The 26,693-nt window shown below is 42.1% G+C and overlaps 1 protein-coding gene across 5 annotated transcripts in view; it reads right to left on the reverse strand.

The window, feature by feature from the left end:
- RERE (arginine-glutamic acid dipeptide repeats) overlaps positions 1–26,693 on the reverse strand; it is a 423,275-nt gene that overhangs the window by 197,901 nt on the left and 198,681 nt on the right. For 4 of the 5 annotated variants that reach the window (XM_042949976.1, XM_042949977.1, XM_042949975.1 and 1 more), the window contains one exon: positions 23,187–23,312. The exons of the other annotated variant lie outside the window; for it this stretch is intronic. In XM_042949976.1, the coding sequence (XP_042805910.1) occupies positions 23,187–23,312 (126 nt within the window). The remainder of the gene's footprint in view (positions 1–23,186; positions 23,313–26,693) is intronic. 5 annotated transcript variants of the gene reach the window in all.

Raw genomic sequence — 26,693 nt, forward strand, 5'->3', positions numbered from 1 at the left:
TTGAGCCCCGCATCAGGCTCTGTGCTGACAGCTCAGAGCCTGGAGCCTGCTTCAGATTCAGTGTCTCCCTCTCGGTCTGCCCACCCCCCACTTGTGCTCTGCCGTTCTCACTCTCCCTCTCAAAAACAAAATAATAATAATAATAAATATTTTAAAAAATTTAAAAGTCAGAGCTGTGGTTGATTTTGCAGGGAAGGAGGGGACTGCCGTTGCAGAACTCAAGAGATGGCTGGCAAAGCCTTACTTCTTGACCTGGAAGGGATTTCCACATGAAAATGATTCATTAGGCTGCATATATGCTTTGTATGGTTGTTTCTATTTGTACTTTACAAGAAGGATACACACACACACACACACACACACACACACACACACACACCCTTTTTTTTTTTTTTTAAAGAAAACATTAACAACACCCCTCACCTGTATTCTTTGTAAGAAAAGGTTCTGGTAACCAGTGAGGGAGACTGGGGGAAGAAGAGCACACCTAAGGGAGAAGTCTCCTCATGAGAAAGGGGAGTGAACTCCAGGCCTCAAACAGTTCAGCTGGAGACCGGATGCCGCAGTTACATTCTGCTCAGAGATAAAAGATGTACTTTACAAATGTCCACAAATTCACACATTTCATAATTACGTGGTTGCTAGCTAAAAGACAAAACAGAAAGCAAACCAAAAGAACTAAATTAGAAAATGTAAGAAAATAAGGACACAGTATAAGAAAGCAGCTGCGGAGCGCCTGGGTGGCTCGGTCGGTTAAGCGTCCGACTTTGGCTCAGGTCATGATCTCACGGTCTGTGAGTTCGAGCCCCGCGTCGGGCTCTGTGCTGACAGCTCAGAGCCTGGAGCCTGTTTCAGATTCTGTGTCTCCCTCTCTCTCTGCCCCTCCCCTGTTCACACTCTGTCTCTCTCTGTCTCAAAAATAAATAAAAGTTAAAAAAAATTAAAAAAAAAAAAGAAAGAAAAAAAAAAGAAAGCAGCTGCAATTGTCACAGGATTCTACAAAAGGAAGGAACAGCTTTGCATGCAATAGACAATCTTTTTGTAGTCTAGTCGAGCAGACTGACGTCCTTAAATTAAGAATACAGGCCAGGAAACTAAAATTTAAGAACAATTGTGAAATATAAACAAGTAAAACAAAACCAACGAGAGAAACAGCACTAAATTATTTCATTGCATTCCTAACAACTGCCACGGCTTCTCTGGATGGAACAAACCCTTCCCAGGCTTTGGGTCTCAAACCACTTCATTAAAAAATTCCTCATCTTCCCTCACACAACTAACTAGGCAATGACTGGAGAATCCTGGACATCCTGACTACAGTGTCTTTCTCATCTGTCCTCTACAGCCTATTTTATAGGAGAAAAGCATCGGATTTAAAATTACAGAGACTTAGGTTCAAAATCTGGCTGTCAACATATTACAGGACGTTAGGAAAATCACTGAGCTTCTGTGAGCCTCCATGCAAAATCTACAAAAACAGAATCATTTCTACCTACCCTTCCCCGAAACACTACACGAAGTCCTCAGTGCAATATGATACGTATCTCAAATTATAGGCACTGATTTCTGAGTGTCCCCTACCCGAAAGTGAACTGATAGGCAGCGTGGACATTTGTTTTCACTGCACAGCAGATAAATCTGCTTAGTAACTTCAAGGTACCTCCCCCACCTCCATCTGTGACTAAGAGCATCCAAGACCAGGCCTCATTTTGGTTCATCTGAACTATTTTATATTTTAGCAGCTTTCCAGTGAGTTCTTTCTAATTTTCTTAAAGCACAGTTCTGATCATGCACTCATCTGCTAAAAACCATCCATGGTTTCCCACCGTCTGACAAATGAAACCCAGTCTCTCAGCCTGGCTTTCAGAGCTCAGCATATCTCTCCAGTTCGATCATCAACCACGGCCATCACCAAACCAAACTAGACTCCGATAGTCAACAAAAATATCCTGCCTCTATCCTTTGTCTAAAAACGCTTCAGCTAAAGCTTGGTAACCAGAGCTTTCCAGTCCAAATCCTTCCAATCCTTCGAGGACCAGCTCAAAAACCACCACTGTGGGTTACCCTTGCCCAAGTCCTATCCCTTCGGGAAAAGGAAAACCAGTAACAAGTAAACCACCAGCGGATTTCGGATGATGATCAGTGTCATAAAAACAATAAAGACATTAAGAATGGGCAATTATCTTTAAAAATGACCAAGGATGAGGCGCACCTGGGTGGCTCAGTTAAGCGTCAGACTCTTGATTTCAGCTCAGGTCAAGATCCCAGGATCGTGGGATTGAGCCCTGATCCTGGGCCCTGATCAGGCTTTGTGCTGAGCGTGGAGCCTGCTTAAGATCCTTGCTCTCTCTGCCCCTCTCCCACACTTGTGCTTTCTCTCTCTCTCTCTCTCTCTCTCTCTCTCTCTCTCTCTCAGAAAAAAAAGACAGAGAGAGAGAGAGAAAGAGAAAGATTCTCTCTCTCCCTCTGCCCCTCTCCCCTGCTCGCTCTCTCCCTCTCTCTCTCTCAAATTAAAAAAGACTTAGGATGAAACAGGATGGGACCATGGTAGTCAGAAAAACCTTCCAGAGGAGGTGACATCTGGTTGGGACCTGAAGGATGAGAAGCCAGCCAGTCACCGGGAGATACACAGGAAATCCACCAAATCCAGAAACAAAGAGCCTACAATCTACATGAAACAGTACCAGGGACCATAGAGAATGCCCAAAACATTCAAAACACAGCTTTGTTCCCTCCAAACATTTAAAATCCATTTAGGCTGGTAAATAAACTCATGAAATAAATTTCTTGAAACTGTACAGAATTAAGCAGAAAGTCAGAGAATCCCTGAAAACAGAGGGGGAAACGTGACCCACTTTGCAGCCTATAGGTAGTATTGACTCAGAGGCCAAGGTAATCGACTTGCTATTCTGATTCTAATACTGCTGGAAAAATAACATAAACCATGCCTTTAAGCTTTCCGAAGTGAAACCTGAGATTTTCTAATCTTACTTAATTCACACTTAGAAAAGAAATACAAAGGCAATGCTTCCAGGCAGCGGGGGCGTAAACACACTGCTAATCTGCTCATCTGGAAACTCTAGTCCGCGAATTGCATTTCCTCCTCCACTCGACCTGACCTCCCACTCCTGCAGCCTCCTCAGCCACACCGATTCACGGCTGCTGTTTCCCTGGCCACTGACCACATGCCTGGGCTCACCCAGAATCCTCTAGCAGTCTCTTTCTCTAGAAACAGTTAAAGAGCTGCTGAGTAGAAGAGCTGCCAACCAATTAGTCTCCAAACTATCCTGACTCAACTGCATCGTTCTGTCAGTATCCGGAGCAACGGAAAGTTATTCAACTATTTCAGACGCTAAGAACCGAACGTGAGCTTCCCAAATGTTTGCTCGCTATAAAGGAGAAAACCGGCAGACCTCTTCCAACTGAGACTCTGAAGAAAAGGCGGCAAGAGAGCCCTGTGGAGCCGTCATCAGATGCACTACATCCTGTACCAACTTCCACTGGGCGGCAAGAAAGTAAAGATCAAGCCACCTGTGCTGGCAGATACAGCAAGGCTTTCTCTACGAACAACTTTTCGTGAAGAGGCTTTTCTGGGATCAAACAAGACGGAAAGGCCCCTGGAGTCTTCAAACGGAACGGTCAAGAGAAAGACGGTCGAAGAGCGAGACGAGTCCTGACCCGATCAGCAGCCACTGACCACTTGTGGCCAAGGTGGGTTTTCTCACATCAGCACTATCCTCGCTGAGCGAGAGGAAAAAATAAAATGCCAATCTGTTTTCCTTGCAAAACTGCCTAGGTAAGCCCAGTTCACGGACACGGCCCACAGTCTTCCCACATTCCAAAGCCAGTCACTGGGACTAAGATTCATCCGTTTCATGACAACTAAAGAGGACAAACACCACGCTGAACCAACAAGCAGTCAGCGGCAAGATCTCTGGGTCTAGAACGCACCCTTCTCTCCCCTCCACCGCCCTTATCTCTAAAAGTCAACCCTGAAGCCATCGGTTCAAGAGACGCTTCCTACCTTACCTTAGCAACAGGCGGGTTCAATCATTTGTGGCTCCTCTCTAACGCACATACACTTTAGCAAATACGATGCTTTCTAGCTACTTTAAAGACATCTACCCGTGCCCTGTGCCTCCCACAAACATTTGCACATGCTGAAGGTAAGAACTTGGATTTTCCCCTTAAAGATGCAGCCATCATTCTTAATCCCTTCCTATAAAGATGCCTAGTAACAAATGCTACATAATAAAAAGGTTTAATACACACTGGCTTAACACATGAGAAGGAAACCAAAGACTTTTAGCAAAAGCAGGGAAAAACCATTTGCAATGCCCACGTGAAGACATTTTACCATACTTCCAATGCTGGTGAAACAACAAAACTAAGATTTGAAAACACAAAATTCAATTAAATCACCAACCACTTCATCCTTATAACCCTCTCTCTTAAAAACCTCCCTATAACGTAAACACTGCATGCATTTACACACGACATACCAAAGAGGATCATGCCAATTCCAAAACAACAAAAGGTACCTTTTAAAAGTCATCTTTGCAAAGAGCTCCACTTCCGTACCATTTTTTTAAAGTAGGCTCTACACGTACAGTGTGGGGCTTGAACTCACAACCCCGAGATCAAGAGACACACACTCTGCTGACTGAGTCAGCCGGGCACGCCTCTGCTTCTATAACATATCCTAAGAGAATCACACTTAATCATATTTGCATGAAGACAATCCGTCTTGGTTTAAAATGAGGAACTGTAACTAAATTCACAAATTTACTTCAAGTTATGAAAATATAAATAAATGTAAAATCTGTTAAAAATGTTTTCTTTGGGGCGCCTGGGTGGCGCAGTCGGTTAAGCGTCCGACTTCAGCCAGGTCACGATCTCGCGGTCCGTGAGTTCGAGCCCCGCGTCAGGCTCTGGGCTGATGGCTCGGAGCCTGGAGCCTGTTTCCGATTCTGTGTCTCCCTCTCTCTCTGCCCCTCCCCCGTTCATGCTCTGTCTCTCTCTGTCCCAAAAATAAATAAAAAAAAAAAAAAAAAAAAAAAAAAAAAAAAAAAAAAAAAATGTTTTCTTTAAAAAAATTTTTTTTTAATGTTTCTATTCACTTTTTGACAGAGAGAGCATGAGCAGGGGAGGGGCAGAGAGAGAGAGAGAGGGAGACACAGAATCCGAAGCAGGCTCCAGGCTCCGAGCCGTCAGCACAGAGCCCGGCGCAGGGCTTGAACCCACAAGCTGTGAGATGGTGACCTGAGCCGAAGTCTGACGCTTAACTGACTGAGCCACCCAGGCACCCGTAAAAATGTCCTTTCCTATGAAAGGTAACTATATAATCTCTCACATCATTTTTACTCTGCTTTCGACCTTCTCAGTATGTTTTCCCATCTGAGACATGCAGTGACTCGAAGTGGCTGCTGCCCTGGGGTCATTACCTCTAAGAATTGCACAGGCTCTGTGAATCTGATTCTGTGCCGAATGGCTCTGAGGTTTTAGACCTGTCCAACTGGGGCACAGAATGCTGGTGGCCTTCTCTACTGCCATTCTCCCATTTCCCTTAGTAACAGAGCCCTTCCATCACTGGCACACGGCCAAAGCAAGTCCAGACTCCCTGGAAGATCTGGGAGTCTGGAAGATCTGTGTAAACTGAAGTTGTTAGATGGGGGCTGCTAGAGACATTCTGGAATGGACAACCTTAGCTTTTGCCTCTGTGCCCTCCTCCTTCAGCTGCCAGGCTGTGGTGGAGAACCACCTGCCCCCAATCCGCTGCAGAGCAATACTTTTTTTTAATTATTATTTTTTAATAAAACACAAATAAGACTCTGCAGGAACTGTCAAACAGCTACAAAAATTTCTAAATGGTTACTTTCTGTTTCTATACTTACCACATGGTAGACTAGTAACAAATGGTTCATTCCCGGGGCCATGATTTGAATAACACTGACCTAGAACATGGAGGTGATATGGCTGTGGCTCCAACGGCCATCTGCGACTACAGGAGACCCTGAGAATGGAAACCATGCACTAAGGATAATGGACCAGATGGCAGGAAACTAGACACCTGAAGATCATGGTCACTCTACCAACCTTGGATGGCACACCCTGGAAAACACCTCATTTTATATGAGAATATAGACTTGTTACCACTGTGACTTAGGTGTTTCTTATATCTAGTGTATCCTGATAACAACTGATCTCCTCCATGTGTAGACCACTGTAAAATTTTCAAAGCACTAAATTACCTCTTTCTATTCTCACGAGAATAATCCTGTTGGTAAGCAGGACAAGTATTATCTTGATATGACAGATAGATGGCAACTAATATCCTAAAAGATTAAACAGCTTTCCTAAAGTAACACAGCCAGGAAGTTTTGACAGTAAGAACTGAAAACAGAAGCCAGCTAGGCATTTTTTCCACAAGAGCACTCTACCTCTCAGGGAGGTGAAATTACTTAATCATAATCACAGTAAAATAAAATATAAATGACCAGGGGTATATACCCACAATGAATTACATAATGTGTGTAAGCCACGGGGTATAAAGATACATGAGCTCAAAATAATACAGGAAAGGGACAAAGCAATTCCCCCACTAACTCTTTTGTTTGGTCAACTAGCGAAAAGAAAATTGGATTTAATGACTGCAGTGAGAGTGTATGACATTTTACAGTAGTAAACTACACAAAGCATTTGGGGAAAGGACATAAACGGGCAGAAACCAGAGACAATTTTATAATAACTTAGCCAGAAATGCACCAACTAAACTAAGAGCCAATAATACAGATCACATTACTTTAGGTTAGGACATAAACCCTCAAACCCTCCTCTCAAATAAAATCTGAAACATTCATACTCTATCTGGATACAAACAGAATCTGTCAGTAACCAATACTGTTTCTTTAAAAATTGTTTGGATAATACTGTCTTGCTAACAATAACACTGTCCTTCAGTATAAAGACTTCTAAGCACCAGTGTCAGAGGAGTTCTGTACTGTTCTTTCAATGGTGAAGAAGCCTGGCAAGGTGCCACCCCACTTCAGTTCCCAGGATGCCCTGTGAGCAAAAGTGTATTAATAAAAAGCTGATGGTTCATCGGCCTCATCTTCTGTGACTGGTCTAATTTTTATTTGGACAAGTTTTCTTTGCCTCTGTGGGTATCAAATGTTTTATTTCATCAGTAACAAACACTGAAGTATTTGCCCATATCAATATATATCTGTTAAAGGCTAAATTAAACAGAAAAGTCATACTTTTCATAAAAACATTTTTTAAAAGGCTATTCTGTTGTCCTGAATATTGTGTTGCAGCATAAAAAAAAAAAAAAAAAAAAAGACCCACATGGAAAATTAGAACACAAACTTTAATGTATTGTTATGCATATCTAACCTTTCAAATTTTCTCTACAGATATAAGCTAACTTACAAAGAAAAAAAATAAACTAAAAAACCCCACCATTTAATTCCTCCTGTATGTAAATCCAAACATACTGTAAAAGTCCTCAAGGGTCATTAGTGAGAATGAGTTCTCCCAACAAATACCTACCTGTCAGCTGGCTATACAAAAACTATGCGGGGAGGGGAATGGGTTGTGGGGGGGGGGGGGGGGGGGGGGAGGGAAGGCAGGCACAGCTGTAGATATAAATACATAAAATACTCAACCAGCTCAAAGTAATGCAAAAAGGAAAAATTCCCCACTAACTCTACCAACCACACAACTCTCTCAGAGGCATGAGGCCAAGGGAAGAAGGAAAGGGTGCTTTGGAGTGACACTTTCAGGGAAATAATCCTCTAGAGTTTGTGCTAGTCAGCAAACTACAGCCCCACAGGCGATATATATCCCACCATCTATTTCTGTAAGTAAAGTTTCACTGGAACCAGCCATGCTGTCACATATCGTCTCTGACCAAGGTGAGTAGGTGCCACAGAGAAGACACTCACTATCTGGCCTTTTACAGAAAAAGTTTACCACTCCTGGGTGCAAAAACCATCTGTCAATAAGTAATAATGTTAACTAATCAGTTACCTGCACAGTAGCAGCAAAAAATAACACGGCACTTCTCTGGTAATTGGTGAGAATTGAGCCTAAATTTCATAAACGCCTTTGTGTCTGTAAGATTTGCCTAGAAAAAAAGCTGACCCAAACACAGATCGTCTCCAACCAGTATGCCAAACACAAAACAGCCTGTGACTCAGAAATCTAGTGGCCCACACTGTTAATTTATCTTCCCTATAGAAAAAAAAAACTCAATTTGAGCGATAAAACAAATTTCTCTAATAAATAAACTACAGAGATCTGTGGTCTGGTGTGATGTATCTTTGGAAACAATGCTGACACAGAGTGTGTGACAATGCCGCTCAAAATCACCTGAGAGAGATTCCAAGTTCAATACTCCCCAAGGTCAAAAGTATTATTAAACATGACAGACGCCCAGGGCATGCTCCAGTTAAAAGGGAACTTTCACTGGGTTTCAGTTCGCATTGTTTCCTTTGGGAGTTAAAGTAGCAAGTGCTTAACCATTTCATTTGCACTGATGCTAATTGTTAAACAGGCCTTTGGATTCTCAAAGAAATTCATGTTGCTTCTTGGTAAACTAGATCTCTAAAATGGTAACCCAAGCAGGTAGATAGCTAAACCAACAGGAAGAAAAACTACACAGGACTAGAAAACTGGTTAATCATAAAAATCCATGTGTTAAGATTCCATGACTAAAAAAAGATTTAGATACAAAGGAATTTGGCCTGCGGTACCACGGTCACGTGGCTACTGAGGGGGGGAAGGAACGGCGTCTGCAGCATGGTTTTTCTAAGCCACATTCAGGGCACGTGACAGATTAAAGTGCACGTACGGGCGACCTAATTTGGCCCGGACAGTAATCAAGTCTGTAAAGCAGGGGAGTTTCACTGTTATTTTGTAAATAAACATCTCACTGGATCTTTTTTTTAATGATCAGTCCTTCTGGCAGTTTCCTAGCCCACCTTCTAAAAGAAGCCATTCCTCTGCTCAACAAGCTGCCTGATACTCAGCAGTCACCGTCACTGTTAGATAATTCTATTTCCTCCAGAAACAGCAGGAAGGCATCATTTCATCCAAAGGAAGAAAGAAGACCAAAGGTTGTCTAGGTCTCAGTCCTCGGCCCTTCCCCCCGAAACAAAAGGGCGATACATCTCTTTCAGATACAGCAATACTCAGACGAGTTCCCACTGCATTCAAAGCAGCGTAACACAAGTGGAAAACTCAGGTTGCGTTCTCCAGATCGCTGTGACATTACACAAGTGTGCATTCGAAAGACTCCTTGGCTGGGATTACAAAGTGCACACGGCCGATCAGCCTGGTGGAATGCTGCCTCTCTCTCCTGGACAGACCACCACCCACGTCCTTTACTTACTCTTTCAACCAAAATGACTGAGAGAGGAAGGGCGGGGGCATGAATCTGGTCAGGGGAACCGGAAACAATGCACAGCATCTCTCCCCACAGATTCTCTCTGACACTGGAACCCGCCTGGCACTCACGTCTCCCAGGGGAGCTCTCCCACACCAGAGTCTCCGTGGCAGCCGGGCACCCCCCTCCCCCGCCCGTGGCCGGATTCCATCCACATAAGCCACTTCCAATGCCGTTACTGAAGCCAACCGTACAGTGTGCGAAGCCCTCCCTCTTTCCACCCTTACTTCACTCCTCTCCCTTCCCTCTCAACCCTCTCTCCTCCTACTAGATAAAAGGATTTGTTAAATCTGATCAGTTTTCCAGGGATGCAGAAATGCGATCTTACACTTTTCTCTAGCCTCACCTCATGGCTCCACCACAGGGACCGACATCTCTTAACACGGCTTTGTCCGGCTGACCATCCTCTTCCTGAGGCTGAATCAAAAAATTCTTTTATAAACAGTACTGTCTCTACCATAAGAAAATAAATATGTCACACCACCAATGTTAAAACGCTGAAGCGGAATCTGATCCCCCCTCAGACAGACCGGAGAAGGGCAGAAGGCTTCAAACTTCACCCAGAAGATTCCAACTGTGCCAGTCCAATGGAGAAGTCCAATTATGCTTCCTTCCACGTGACACCGCCTCCCGTAGAACTCCTCCCGGGCTGGTGGATAATGGCAAAGGGCTGCCCCCAAAAGCTCTTCCTTCTCGTCATCCCTAGCCTTTGTATTAGACTGGGACCAGTTACACTACCAACACTGACAGAGCCGGGTGCTGGTTTCTTTTTTCTCTCCCTGAAGCTCACCCGATGAGGTTACTTTCTTTCTCAATTGGTTGGCTGAAAAAATCACATCAGTTACCTAACAAATTAACACCACCACCATCCCTCCTTAAAAGTTATGCCTGGGGCGCCTGGGTGGCTCAGTCGGTTAAACATCCCCCTTTGGCTCAGGTCATGATCTCCCGGCTCATGAGTTCGAGCCCCATATCGGGCTCTGTGCTGACAACTCAGAGCCTGGAGCCTGCTTCAAATTCTCTCTCTCTCTCTCTCTCTCTCTCTCTCTCTCTCTCTGCCTCTCCCCCACTCACGCTCTGTCTCTCTGTGTCTCAAAAATGAATAAATGTTAAAAAAAAAGCTACGCCAAAAAATTAATTAATAAAAATGAAGTCAATTTCTTGTAGAATGTTCCCCCTAAGGGAAGAATATAAAACTCAGCATGTATTAGCCAATGTGTCAGGTTGATGTAATATGCCAAATGCAACTGATGTTTGCTAAGGATATCACTAAAATCTGTTAAACAACCCACCCACAGCTACAAAAGAGAAAACAAACAAAGAACAAAATTAAAAAAGAAAGTGTGCGTGTGTGGCCAACACTCTGTTTAATAACTCCAAAAGATACAGAGTCACTTAGGCAAAAGGAAATCACACATCTATTCAAGAGCATTGTTAAGTGGAAGGGAATCATCCAAAGGGCTCCACCGGCCGACTGAATAATTGTCATACAAAATGCCTACCAAATCTCCCTATGCTGCCAACAAATCACCAGCTGAGGCAAATCCCAGATAATGAAACGCTGCAAGAAGGGCTCTTTTTAATAATTTAGCCCATCAAGGAGTGGGTATCGATTCTTGTTTTCAGCAGAAGGAGAGCGCGTTATCTTCAGCCTTACAGCTCAGTGACAACATCAGGGAATTTAATCACAGTGCCTTTCCTGTCATGCAATCCTTAAACTGTCACCTTGGATTCTTTGTCATTCTTCATCGGTTTCTAAAGAAGCCCTGGTCTCATGGACGTGTCTTCCCTCCTTAACCAACAGTAACCATAGCAGCATTTCAAGTTCTACAGATGAGAAACATAGCTGTCAATTACCATTTGCCAGCTGCTTTTCTTTTAAAGAATTTTAACAATGCATCAGACATCTTTGTGCATTCCCATCTTGTTTGTTAACAAATCTGCTCAATATCTTAAGAGCAGATTGACATTCAATCACTATGGTAAGTGTGCCAATCTCTGGACATCTGTGGACATTTTTAATATATCCAAGAAGACGCTACTAACGAAAGGAAAAACCAGGGGAAGCTGTATACATATCAACCACTATTATTTCCCCATTCCAACATGGGAATCTTTCAAAAACCAAATTAACCCTAAACTTTCAAAAACCAAATTAACCAAATATTAAATTTGGTGGTAATGTTGATTTAAGAGTATTCCTGAATCTTTATATACTAAAAATATATTTGAGACAAAAAAAACCTCTCTGACTGAAATCAAGCGAATGGTCTCTGGTACAAGTACAAATCAAACTGCTCTCATCCCTCACAGAATGGTCTGCACTCCGGTTACACTGCCCTTAAACTCCACTAACGTCATTCAATTTCCATTTTTTATTGTCCAATGAGCTCCACCTTTCACCGAGAGTGCGAGAGGACGCACTGCGGTCAGCCGTTGCCACTAATTTGTCTTTGGATGCAATTCCATGGTGTTCCTCCACAATCCTTTGGATCGAGGCACCTTACTAATCCCAAGGGTTCCGGGCCCAAGGTCCCCACACACGCCTGCTGCTGACACCAAAGGCACTGTACCTCTGTCTTTTGAGGTCCTTCTGCTTTTCCATCCAAACTAAATTGTTACAAGGCCCTGGGGCAGTACAGCAGCATCCCCCCCCATTCACTCAGCCATCAAGGAGAACCGTCACTTGTCAAGAGGCTGAGACCAAGGGCGGCAGCAGCCCCATAACCAACACCACCCCCACTTTCCTGTTGTAACAGCATGACAAGGTCCTCTCTAAGACAGATTCAAAGGAGAGAACACCCAGCATTCGAATAAATGAAACCTAACAAAACAGCCTCATGTCACGTTAGCTGAAAAACTGACAATGCACACGTTTACAAGGCATATGCTGTAGGAGTTCTACAAGCCCGTTAAGAATTCCCACAGGGAAGGAAATACATATTTAGAACAAAAAATTTTTTGTTTTTTTGTTTATCACATACCGATACCTAATTACTAAAACCATAGCCAGGAATACCCTCTGGGCTCCACACCACTCTCATTTTCGTGAGAGGTAGAAAACACAGTGGAAAAAACACCCAACAGTCCCTTCTTTCTTAAAAACAAAAAAACAAAAAAAACCTAATACACATACATGCACATCAGGTTTTTTTGGCTAATCTTCCCCTTGACTGTATTAATGCTATACTTTGTGTTGATGGTCTCATTCGTCGCATTTTATGTACTCCTTTTTTAAAAAAAGTCCCTCTTGGGGCACCTGGGTGGCTCAGTCAGTAGAGTGTCCGACTCTTGATTTCAGCTCGGGCCATGATCTCACAGTTCATGAGATCGAGCCCCACACTGGGCTCTGCACTGACAGTGAGGAGCATGCGTGGGATTCTCACTCTGCCCCTTCCCTGCTGACACGTGATCTCACATCCTCTCCCTCTCTCTCAAGATAAATATTTAAAAATAAATAAACAAAAATTTAAATTCTTCTTCACCTGATTTTTAAAATATTTCCCCCTGTCTTCTAAATGAAGAAAACCACTAATTCAATGAATAAGGTGCAGAGTCGGGACCTGTTCTAGGCACTGCAAACAAAATGATGAAAAGCACAGCCCTTCCATTTACTCTTGCCGGAAGGATGGACTACAGTTGATCCTTGAAGGACACAGGTGTAAAACATGCAGGCCCACTTTTATACGCAGATTTGTTACAGTGCAGTAATGCAAATGCATTTTCTCTTCCCTATGACTTTCTTCATAACATTTTCTTTTTTCTAGCTGACTTTCTTATAAGAATACAGTGTATGGCACATGTATCATACAAAATATATGATAATCAACTATTCACGTGATTAGTAAGGCTTCCTCTAGTAGGCTATGAGAAGTTATGTTCTGTGGCACTCAGAAGTTACACACAGATTTTCTACTGCAGAGCGGGGAGGAGTCAGTGCCTCTAAACCCCAACGTCGGTCCAGGGTCAACTGTATATACATATAAAGTAGCCAAGGCACGTCAGGAACACGGGCGGACTGTCTCCCTCAAAGAGGAGCGAGAGATGGGAAGGTGGGAGAAGGACAGGGCTCATTCTTCTTTTCATTTCAAAGTATATCTTAAATTTTCTCAATGTATTCATTTCCTGGATTGTCTATTTTATCATTTCAAATAACTGAGTTGAGAGCTACGAGATGTAATTGAGTGAGTTTACATGAAACCAAATACCTAAGTTGTACTACTATAGTTACCACAAACTAAGTAAATAAATAAGACAAACCAACGTGCCACACATTAATGCCCCAGAAGGACAAAGTCGCATCACAGCAAGCCACACTGACACTTACGGAGGTTTCTCAAGGATAACAACAACCAGAAAGCGACAGAAGAACTGAGTCATCGTGAGGAACCCACCAGTCGAAACACGCCAAACGCCATCCCCCAGCGCTCCAATCTGGGCCAGAAGCCATCAGTGAGAAGCGGCTATTTCATTTCAGCAACACACAATCACCCATTCTATTCAATTAATGTTGACAGGACTTCATTGTTTTGTTGTTATTGTTGTTGTTCTGTTGTTCAGTTTGAACTCGTTTAAAATTAATAGAAGACGCTCGGGTTTGAGAAACGTTAAGGGGCCCTGGAACTGGCCTACCTCCTGCAAAGGACGTGATCAGGTCTCTGCATTTACAACAGTCACGAGGTGGAAGGCAGACTTCCGTTCGCTAAAGCTGGGCTGCCACCAGCATCTCCTGGGGCGTGCCTGGGAAAACGATGGATTCCTGGGCCTCACTCCAGAACTACTGAAATAATATTCTGGTTTTACAAGTGAGGAAACTGAGGTGCAGAGAGAGTAAGTAACTTGATCACTAGTAAAGCTTGCCAACATGAATCAAAACAAGACCATAATTTCAACAGTAAAAATGTGTATTTTTTTAACCATGTCCATGATCTATTACTTCACTTCTAAGCAGCTTTTCTCGCCTCGGGAGGCTCAACAGGGAACAAACACCATCACAGGTGTTTTTTTCCTCTGCCTAGAAAAAGATTTTCCTCTTTCTAGAAAAAATCTGAAAATTCATATAGTCCTTCTCATTTCTAGTATTCTAAAAATGAAAAACACCCTGAGCACTCAGTCTCTCCCATCCCCCCCACCCCTCTCTCAGTTTCTTTCTTCCACTTTACTCAAAAACCCCACACTGGGATTAATGGTAGGTGAATTCTGATCTGTTTTTCAAAGGCAGAGCAATTTTGTGTTTACAAAAAAAAAAATTGCCATTCCACAGTCGCTACAGTGATTCAGGCAAAAATAATCACTGGGTGGTGTATTAGTGGGTAAAACTTTGATGAAGAACAGGATATTTACATGGTCTCAAAGTTTCTCCCTACAAGTTACTTTTCAACTACAAAGGAAAAGGTGGTAACTTATCCAAGTGATCAAAGTTAACTTAATATCACTAATAATGTGACAAACTGATATCATAATCTCTCTGATGTAAAGACCTTAGGACACAATACCACTAATAAAACAGTCTAGCCTAAAATGCATAACCTAAATCTAATAGGCAGGGAACAACAAACTACAAAAAAACTAGACTGCACTCTTTAAAAACATGTCAGTGTCATCAAAACACAAAGAGAGGAGCACCCGGGTGGCTCAGTCAGTTGGGCGACTGATTTCAGCTCAGGTCATGATCTCGCAGTTTGTGAGTTCGAGCCCCGTGTCGGGCTCTGTGCTGACGGCTCAGAGCCTGGAGCCTGCTTCCGATTCTGTGTCTCCCTCTCTCTCTACCCCTCTCCTGCTCACGCTCTGTGTCTCTCTGTCTCTCAATAATAAATAAATGTTAAAAAAATTTTTTTTAATAAATAAAAATAAATAAATAAATAAATAAAAAGACAAAGAGAAGCTAAGACATTGTTCCAAATTAAAGGAGAGCTAAGACACATGGTAACTAGATGTAAGTGTGATGCTGGTCTAGATATTAGGTCCAAAGAACAAACTGCCACAGAGGGCCCTACTGAGACACATGGCAAAATGTGAACGTCTACAGATCAGATGAGTATTGTTAAACTGTTAAATTTCCTGTTTTTGGTAACTATGTGGCGACTATATACATAAATGTCCTTGTTCTTGCAAAATACACAGTTAACTATTTAGAAGTAACAAGTCAAAATGCCTGCCTTTTACTGGTCAGATTCAGAACAGCGGAATAGAGTCCAGAAACAAATCCACATAAATATAGTCAACTGACCTTTGACAAAGGAACAAAAAGGCAAATACAATGGAGAAAAGATAGTTGAACCATAGTTCAACTAATGGTGCTGAACAACCGGGCAGCCACATGTAAAAAACAAAGAAAGAAATCTAGACTATACAGACTATACCCTTCACAAAAATCAGCTCGAACGGGACCACGTACCTAAAATGTAAAACACAAAACTAGAAAACTCCTAGAAGATAACAAAGGAGAAAAACTAGATGACCCTGGGTTTGGCAATGACTTTTTAAATTCAACACCAAGCACGTAATCCATGGCAGAAGGAATTGATAAACCAGACTTCACTAAAATTAAAAACTGCCCAACAGAAGACACTGTCAAGAAAAGAAAAAGAGAAGCCTCAGACTCGGAGAAAAGACCTACAAAAGACACACCTGACAAAGGATTATTGTCCAAAATATGCAAAGAATTCCTTAACGCTCAACAATAAGAAAATAAACGACCTGATTAAAAACTGAACCACAGACCTTAGCAGACACCTCACCAAAAGATCCACAGATAGCAAGTAAGCATATAAAAACAGAACTCTACATGGTATGTCATCAGACAAATGCAAATCAAAACAGCAATCAGACATCACTACACATCTATTAGAATGGCGAAAATCCACAACACTGACAACACCAAATGCTGGCAAGAATGGGGATCAAGAGGAACATTCATTCACTGGTAGGAAAGAAAACTGGTACAGCTACGTTGGAAAAGTTTCGTTGCTTCTTTAAAAACCAAACATACTCTTACCATACAATCCAGCAATCACACTCCTTGGTACTTACCCAAAGGACTTGAAAACTTATATCCACACAAAAACCTACATGCAGATTAGTTATAGCAGCTTTATTCATAATTGCTAAAAATAAGAAAAGTGAGGACATCTTTGAGTAAGCGAATGGATAAACTGGTTCATCGAAACAGTGAAATATTATTCAGCATGAAAAAGAAATAAGCTTCAAGCCATGAAAAGACATAGGAGGAACCTTAAGTGCATGCTACTAAGGGAAAGCAGCCAATCTAGAAAGGATACATACTATATGGTTCCAACTCTGACATTCTGGAAAGGCAAAACTGTAAGAGTCAGCAAAGAATTTGCTGGTTGCCAGGGGTTGGGGGAAGGGAGGGGTGAACAGGCAGAGCAAAGAGAATTTTCGGGGCAATAAAACTCCTCTGTATAAAGCTGTAATAGTGGATACATGGCATTATAAACTAGTCTAAACCCACAGAATGTGCAATATACCAAGGGTGGACCCTAATGGAAGCTATGTGCTTTGGATAATGATGTGTCAATGCAGGTTCATCAACTGTAACATATGTACCACTCTGATAGGGGAGGTTGATGATGGGGGAGACGATTCATGTGTAGAGGTAGGAGGAATGTGGGAAATCTGCACCTTCTGCTCCATTTCGCAATAAACTTAAAACTGCTCTGAAAACTGAAGTCAGGAGGGAGGGAGGGAGGGAGGGAGAGAGGGAGAGAGGGAGGGAGGGAGGGAGGGAGGGAGGGAGGACAGACAAATTCAACCTAATTACACAACATGAAATCAAAGACAAAAACAGAAAATGTCCACTTCTAGGCACAAGGCATAATAATTTAGTACACCAATTTCTATAGAACATGGAAGGCCTAATTAACCTTAGGTATATTACTTACACTTCAGTCCAGTCCCTAAGAAAAATCTGGTACTCTAGTGAAGGCCTTGATATTTGTAAGAGTTGCTACCACCACAAGCACTAGGATATCCTAAAATGAGGGGTGACACTAAAAACAAAGTTAAGTTCAACAAAACTGCGTTCTACTTTCGTGGGCTGACGTTTCTTTGGCAATTTATTATGAGTAAAATTAATTCTGGAGAGCTTGTAAAGGCGGAGAACTCCACATATCTACTTAGATATTTTTCAAACAATATAAAACAGCCCAAGAAGGCAAGATTAAAAGACCTTGCAGTGTCCGTGAGGAACACAGGGTGATGCAGGAGGTGCCCCTGAAAAGAGCTGCAGCTCAGTGAAACCTACAGGCAATCTTCCCACCTCGCACCGGCCTACTGTAGTAAGCACACTGCTGAAAGAGTGGGCAGTTTTACGAGATCATAAGGTTATTCAAATCTATGCTCCGACAAGGTGGCTTGATGCCCCTTTTGTAAGAAAAGGAGCAGACGAACAAGACAGACAGCCCTCAAGAACAAATCAGTTGAAATTGGCTTTCATGGGAGAGCAGGATACGCAAACAGCCGTTCAGAGGGAAGGAATTCTCTCTGCAAGCAGGGGATAAAGCCCTCTCATACTGGGAGGCTGGGTGTTTCAAGAATTTTTTCAACTTGCTGCCTTCAAATTCAACAGCTATTAATCACCTTCCATTTAGGGTAGTTGGACTAATCCCAGCATTTGTATCAGTAATTTTTCTAAAAATTCAGTTGTTTTAATTTCTTTCATGACAATCAAATATAAAAGGCAATGGTTATTTTTGGCATTCTTAATGTCAACTGGGGAAGCTACAGGAAATACTGAAAGAGCAGGATATCCTTAGAAATTCCTGCGTATCTACAAAAGCAACCAGATTGGAGTTCTCTACAAGGAACTAGGTAAAAAAAAAAAAACATAATCAGCCTTCATTTTAAAATAGCATCCTATAATAAGTGTTCACCTTTAATTACTAAATACTATGAAGTCCCAAGTATGAAAAATATCAGTGTTAGAAACAATACTTACGAATGATAAATACCTTACACAGGAAAGAAATATTATTTTCACACTGGTATGAATTACAATCGCAAAAGTTTAAACTAGATATTAAGCAAAGCATTCTTAGGTTTCGAGGAGGTAAATGATGTATCTCACAGGCCTGCTTTATGGATCCAGGAAGGTAGCAGGGAGCAGCAGAAAAAGCACACACTGAGCAGAGACCCAGGAGACCCAGATTCTGGCCTAGCAGCCCCTCCCGAACAGGAATCTGGGGAAAGCTACGGGGCCCTAGCTTCCTGCTCTGCGTGAGTGGACCAGGTCTGTGTACATCAGTGGAGTGGATTTACTCCAAGGAAAAAGCAAAATCCAATTTCTTACACGCATGAAGTTTTACCCAAAATGAACACACACAGATCAACAAACGCAACACCACTACAGGAATTATTTTTCAAATGTACACAGGTGTCATTAAGATAAATGAGAAAGAAACTCAAAGAGTACCTGTTTGTTCATCATGCATTTTTTAAACAAAATACTAAAATTATAACCACCACAAGGGCTAACAGGAAAACAAAATTAACTGATACTAAGAAGGTTTCTCACACCGGGGCCCTTGGGTGGTTCAGTCCGTTGGGGGTCTGGCTCTTGATTTCAGCTCAGGTCATGATCTCACAGTTTGGCGGGTTCAAGACCCACCTTGGGCTCTATGCTGCCCCTGCAGAGCCTGCTTGGGGTTCTCGTTCTCTCTCTCTCTCTCTCTCTCTCTCTCTCTCTCTCTGCCCCTCCCCTGCTTGCACTGTCTCTATCAAAATAAATAAATACACTTTAAAAATTCATTAAACAGAAGACGAAGGGTTCTCACACCATATGTTACCACCACTGTCCACTCATTCAGGGCGAGGCCAGCCTGTGACACTCTCAGCGGCAGAAGCCATCTGCTCTACCAAGCAAGCGAGCAGCACGCTAACTCAGGAGTTTCTTCAAGTAAAGAGGAGGCAAAGGTGGGCACCACTGCAGGGACCATCCAGGAAGTCCAGAAGCCAGCCACGAGAGCAACGGACATTACACAAGGCTGGGCGGTGGGGGGGGAGGGGGGGTGGGAGGAGAAGGGTTCCCGAGTTAAACCTCAGAATTCATTCCTGACATTCATTCAAGGCAAGATTTTCTACAACCGTAAACCTCAAATTTTCTCATCTGCAAAATGAAATAAATACCACAAATTAAACTACGTGAGAAGAGTAGCACAGTGCCTGGGCACCAAGTAAATGCTCAGTGTCCACATACTTCCCTAACGACCAGCCAGCTGATCTGTAAGCGGAGAGTTTATAGAGCCACAGTTCTCAATCTTCATTTGAAAGCTTTTTCAACATTTTTAGGAATCCACTGATTAGCATTCATGGTTGAAAAGAATACTCTCTCCAGAAAAATCCACATACATATAAGACTCTGCAATTGCAGGAACTTCACAGACCCTGTTACACTTAATGAGTCCTAGGGGCCTATGGACCTCAGACCAAGAATGTCTGGAACACTAATAAATGATTTAACACCTGAATTTGTAAAACAAAAAACTATGTAACAACAGACACTGCTTAATGAATGCTTATCATATGCTCAACACCACACTAAGCAGATCAATGGACTTCTTCACTCTTTGCAACAACTGCTGAGGTAGACAGTAGTGCTGTGCCCACTTTAAAAGTGAGAAAATTAAGTGCCAGGAAGGTAATGAACATGTCCTCCATTACACAGGAACGCATCAGGAGAGAAACATGTTCTCTAAAGAATAATGCACCAAAACCAAAACCAGTAGTTTAAAAAAATGACAAATAAATCGTTTGTCATCTTACACTATTACAGACCTGTCCTATTTATCTGCATCAGCTGCTCAACAGAGGTCTTAAACATGCAAAAAGCTAGGCGACAAAATAAAAATCCTAAGTCTCTAACCAGTCTAACCCTTGCTCTTCCAGTGAGGAAGGGATTAGCACACCCTACAAGAAGTCCAGCCTGCAGAGCCGCCTCCATGAGAACTAAAATGAATGTGCATTTTAAGTCTCCTTTCCAGAGCTGCACCTTCTCTGCTTTTTGGAAAGAGTCTCTGTCCTGCCATTTAAACCACCGGATACTGGGAGCAGCTGCGGGGGTGGAGGGGATCATCTCTATCCAGCGTAGGGAGGGAGAAGCTGGGCAACGTTTTCTTTGCCTTCTCACCTCCCTCACTACCCCTGGACTGCCAATAAACACAGCACCTTTTGCTTAAAAAATCCAAGCTAACATATTCTCTATAAGAAGGGAAAATGCTGCCTTTCCAGCACAAATACTTTAAAATTGAAAAAATAAGTTAAAAATTATAAAATTAACTCTTTGAGTTGATATCGCCATTAACATAGAAACACAGATCAGATACCTGAATATGCAAAGAAAGTTAAATTATGATGCAGTTAGTGCTATCCTATAAAAACTAAATTAACAAAAATAGTCTATTAGGGAAGACATCTGGTGTATCATGGCAAGAACTGTTAATGATATTGTCTGCAACCCTGTAATCAATTTTTTCTCCCAGCAGCTCTCTCATTGCACTGTATTAGATCTGTGTGCCTGCAGAATTTATGAGCACTCCACACATGGGGGGTAGCTTTGCCAACTGGATCCAATTCAGATCCAGCTCAAATGACTTTGGCAGCATGAAGCGTTGTTAAAGAACAATCAATGCAGTTTGCTTCATGCAGCATCATCTTGACTCAAAGAAGATTTATTATCTTATTACAGAACCTCCTCAAACCTCCATCTGATGGTATCTGAGTACACCACCGATCATGAACTTATTTAAAACTCCAGGGAACACCATACTTTTCTGCTAAATAAATAAATAAATAAATACTGGTCATCACTAATGCTAATACAAAAAGTTTACTGAAAATCAATGTTATTATGGGCAAAATTTTAAATCTACTCAACAAACCCTGATTAATGAATATTGTAGTAAATGAAACAGTCTAACAATGACATCCACACTAACTGGAGAATAAAGTAGAAAGTATCAGCCTGAAAGAGAAAATCATCTCTTAGATATATATGGAAACAAGATGGTAACTGTAAAGGCTGAAGTCTTTGAAGTAGAGAGTCAAGTTGGGACTCTGCTAATGGGTCCTTTACGATGTCAATATCTTCCCAGGGATTAACATTAGACTTTTATCCACTACACTGGGTTTTATCTTCCATTGTGAATGGTTGTTAGATCAAGAATTCCAAGGTTTCCATAATGTGAGCCTTTTTTCTGGTCTAATTCTTGATAAATTACACCAGCAACTATTTGCACATGACATTGCTGTTGTGACGATTACTCCTGGTTTTGTTACGATGATTAATATCCTAGCTCCCCTGTCCCGGTCCTCTTCTCTTTACACATGGGTGACAGCCCTCGCAATCTAGCTGGAGCTTCTGCCGTCTGGCCAGAATGCGCCGGATACCCAATCCATCTTCTTAAGCAAGCATTTGCAAATCAGCTTGCCTGGAATAAAAAAGCCTACAAAGGCTTCTCTCCCACGTGTCACATAAAATCTGCCCTCGTCTCACCTCTACCGTGCTCTATGACCTGGCCCCGCGTTATGTGCCACCTCCACCCCCACGACCCACTAACCTGTGCTCTTCCCCGACGTCCTGCGGTCATCTTCTCTCAACTCCCAGCCTCACCAGGCTCACCGTCTACGTGGCTTACAGGGACAGGTGGACACGTACACCTGGAAGGCTCCTCCAGTCTGCCTGTCCACATGTTGCTGGTGTATCAAAAACCAACCCGGCTCCTCAAAACCTGCCTGTCTTCCCAAAACTCCCCCAAGTGGGGCAGCCCGTTGGGAGCACTCGCTTTTCCTAGTTTCAAGATACTGTTATTCTACACTATAACTGAGCAATTCATTATACAGCGCCAAGTATCTTGTGTTATTTCCTGAGTATGCATTTGAGCCCCACGGTCAGATTACGCACAACAAGAGAGAAGACAGGTCTTCAACTTCTTTGGTGATTAACAGCAGTCAATCAGAATAAACACCTGTCTTCCGGAAAACATTATCATTAAATCCTCATAAAGGAAAAAGAAAGGCAGACAGATGTTTACACAACTTTCATAAGAGGGGAGATACAGGACACACAAACCACCCACAGATCACCAACACCAGGCCCCGTGCTCTAGGGACAAAGCACCACAGACACTTCATCCTGCTGCACCTCACACACACGTCATTACCACCAGGTAACGGAGACATTACCAGGGCACAGCCGAGTCCACTGTAGCTACACCCTAACTCAAGCCTTTCAAAGGGGTTAATTCTCTATCTGGCATCGCAGAAGAGCCTAGCTGCTTCTGAGCGATATTCGACAAAATGTCACCTGAGAGGACAGCATCCAAAATAGTTTAGATTTGTGGGCCCTAAGTCCCCACGATGCTGGGGAAGTGCACATTTCACACTTGGACTCAAACTTACCCCCTTTTTTCCCCATTTCAGTTGCCAACATCCATACTCGCTGCTGATTGCCAGCTCCTGCTCCTTGCAACAGCCCAGCATGCTCTCTGCTGGCGCCCCAATACCCTACACCACCAAACCCCGCTGACTTCTGGAACTGTCCTAGAGGGGTAAGGCAAGTCCCGTATTTTGCTTCCTCTGTGCATGTACTTGTTACTCCTTTAAAAACACATACAATACAGCACATTTTTTAAAGGGGCTCTGGGGAGGGAGGTAATATTCCTATTTTATACCCTATGGGATATAAAATATTGATAGCTTTTAAAAACGGGATTCTCCTTACCCCTACAGGCCCTCTCCCGGCTTCAGAAAGATGTTGTGGTGGCTGTGATGCCACCGGCAGAGAGCATGCTGGGGGGTCACACAAAGCAGGAGTTGGAGATCTGCAGCAGGCCTGGGAGTTGTGGACCTAAAAAAGAAAAGAGCTTTCAGTTAGCATGCCCAACGTCCCCTCCAGCCCTGGTTACTGGGGGCACGCAGCACACAAGCAGGTATCTGCACCACCCTTGAGCAGATGGCCTCTCAGAGAATTTGTTCTACCACCGAAGTTATCAGCCTTTCTGCATCAGCGCCGTTGCCTTAGTTCAGCATGAACAAACATACGAGCCTTGTGGCTCCAGACTTTAATCTGGGTCCTGTTGTAAAGCAGTATGGTGTGTGCCCCCCAAGTAACCAAGTTAAGATGTGACACAGTGCCAAAACACAGTGACAACGGCATGCTTTGCTTAGAATAAAAACAAAAACGCAATGGTGTCAGATAAACGCAGCCGTAAATGAACCAGAAGTGGACAAACTGAGCTTTCAGAAGAGTTTCTAATGCGAGACCCTAGAGGCACAAGACAGGTACTTAATAAGGAAATATTTGAGGCATTAGGAGGTCAAAGGAAGATCCTACCATTTTCTCAAAGTCCTAGTTTAATTTTGTAAAGCTAAAGGCAAGGCAAAAGACAAAGGCTTAATAACAGAGGGAAAAGAGACACCTTTAAAGTGAGTTTTAATTTTCTCCCAGTGCCCATGTGAACAGGCACAAAACATAAGCTCAAGAAAGCCACTATTTCTTTTAGGCGCGAAACGAGCGCTGGTGCGTACCACGTGTCTATGCGTCTTCCTTTACACCGTGCAAACATTTAAAGCAGCAGCAGATTAGAGAGCAACTTCTGAAAGCCAGCACCGTCCTTGTAAGTATCAAAACAGATACCTCGGTAACAGTTCAAATATGTTCCCTTTTTATACATTCTGGAGAGTACATAACACTTCCAAAAACTAACCAGCCCAGTTTCGTGTGGTTTTTAAATAAACTACAAACTCCATAAGATCCAAACACTTATAGAAGAATCTCTGTTCTTAAAGTTGCTTTAAAATAACAGACAAGCAAACGTTTTAAGATTAAAGCATTTTTAGGGAGCTTTCTTAAATTTAATTCCTTCTGAATCACTAACAACTTCCTATAATCCAAGATTTTAACATGTTCCATGAACTACTTATTTTTCTAGGTCTCTTTTAAGACAAAAACACAAATCCCAAGAAAATAAGCTAATAGTGGGGGCTGTCTTTATCACGATGGTTTTCTTTGCCTTCTCTGCAGATCACCTTCTAGAGTATATCCTGGGCACCCCATAGTACACTTCCTGTGTGGTCAGTCTTGACTCCCACTGCCTCAAGGACGACACACAATCACAACAAGTGTTGTTAGCAACAGCATCTGCTCCACACACACCTCCCTCCTCCCCATACCAGCACCACAAATTCCAAATCAAAGGGTCAACTGTGCATTACAATATACAAAATACTCAGTATTTTTTTTTTTACCATAATCATCCAATAAAAATGAATTTCTGGTGAATATTTTGCACTAGTAATTCATCAGTCAGATCATTCAAATTCTTATTCATTCACATCAAGAGTTTTAAATAAAGAAGACACCGAGTAAAGCATTTCAAAGCACCTTGGCATTATTTTAAATATGCAAAAGTTCAAATAATTATTAAAACATTTTAAGTATTAAAAAGTACATTTCAAAGCAAAGCACTATTCTTACTTATGAATCGGAAAACATGAACAGGTATCTGTTTCCCTCATTTTCTTTTGGTTCTTCTGGTGGGTTTTACTTGGACTATTTCAAGTTAGTCCTTAATCACAAACATCCACAGGTACACACAAATCATCAATTTCCAATTCTAAGATATCAAGAATATGAATAAGACTTTGCCAATATTCTTGCAAAGCAGCCCTCTGCAAATCTGAAGTTGTCTCAAACTTTCTTAAGCTCCTTTTTTAGAAAGGTTAGAATACCTAGGGTTTTTCGCATTAAAAACATTTCACCTCCAGAGAACAGGTTTAGTAAACATTTTTAGATACATATTTTATGGAACAGTATAATTAAACGAAATTCTTTCAGTGGTTTCCTAGTCCTAAAATCCAAATAAACCAGGAAAAAAATGAATTACCCAACTTCACGGTAACAGTGAACCATTAAAACTTTAAATCCCACGTGGCCTACAATGACTGTCAGTCATGAGTGAAAACAGGCTGCTGAGAAGCTGGGTAAATGGGGCCAATAGGATGCTATGAGAGTATTTATTCCCAAAGCCTCATTTTGATTTTCATTTATGTGAATATCAGCCCCACCATTTATAAGTTGACATTCGGATCAGGGAAAAAGGCTGTAGTGATTCAAAATAACTTGCGACATGACTGCTCCATAACTGGCGGGGGGAACACCTGACGATATTTTGTCCATTAAACTTGGGGCTAAGGATTTCATCCCCCTCTTGCTTCTTAAAGGATTAAATAAAATCATAAACGTCACATTTATATGTGAAAAGGACATACAGTCTCTGTGCATACATTTTTTATTATTGGTGGCCTACTCCACACAAATAGCATGGAGCAAGCTTAATGACCCATTACAGTTTATCGTAATGCTTATAGATAGCAACTAAGCAACCATGGCCTGTACTGTAAATGAAGGGAGAAAAACGGTGTGGTCTCCAGAAGAATACTTGAGCACCAAATCAATAGGGTGCACCTTTGCTGGACGTGGAAATCACCGTGTAAGAGTGGTGTCATGCTGGAGCACCCACTCCAGACAGGTGAGGACAACTAAAGTGGCGGAAAGGAGCCCTGTGGGAGAAGGACTTCAGCTGCACACTCCATTATGTCTCTAAATAATACTTAATTCCTCACCCTGTAAACTAAAAAACAGTCGATAACGAATTTCAAGGATTTCACTTCATTATCCAACACTACCGTCAAAGTCACACAGATGTAAACGGGGGATACTGACCTTTTCCTAGGGAATGAACTAGAGGAGAAAAAGGAACTATGGAAAGAAGTACTCAGTTCTGGAAATCTAACTTGAGCGGCTACCAAAAAGAGAAAACCAACCACTACCTGACACGAAACTGAATCATTACATCATAAGGCATTTTTCCTATCAGCCAGCCTTCTCGGGAATGTTCACCTACAGACTTAAGTCCTCATTTATCTTTGCTAAAAGTCAGTAATATAGAAAATTCAAAACACGTTATAATGCCTAAAAAATGTTATGACTTCGGCAACCCTCTGTAAACTCCTGAAGAAAGTAAGTAACTGAGTTTTAAGTTATTTTAAGAATAGATTTTTATTATTTAAATATCTCAAGTACTACACGCTACAAGCGAACCAAAACACTACACGTTGTAGACTAACAGTAAAGAAATGCGTCTCTCTGGTTTGTTTAATAAAGAGAAGGTGGATTTGTAGTTAATGCATTGTATCAAATCACTGCTAACGTTTTTCTAAAACTTTA

Source organism: Panthera leo, chromosome C1 (genome assembly GCF_018350215.1).
Source record: "Panthera leo isolate Ple1 chromosome C1, P.leo_Ple1_pat1.1, whole genome shotgun sequence".
Classification (NCBI taxonomy): domain Eukaryota; kingdom Metazoa; phylum Chordata; class Mammalia; order Carnivora; family Felidae; genus Panthera; species Panthera leo.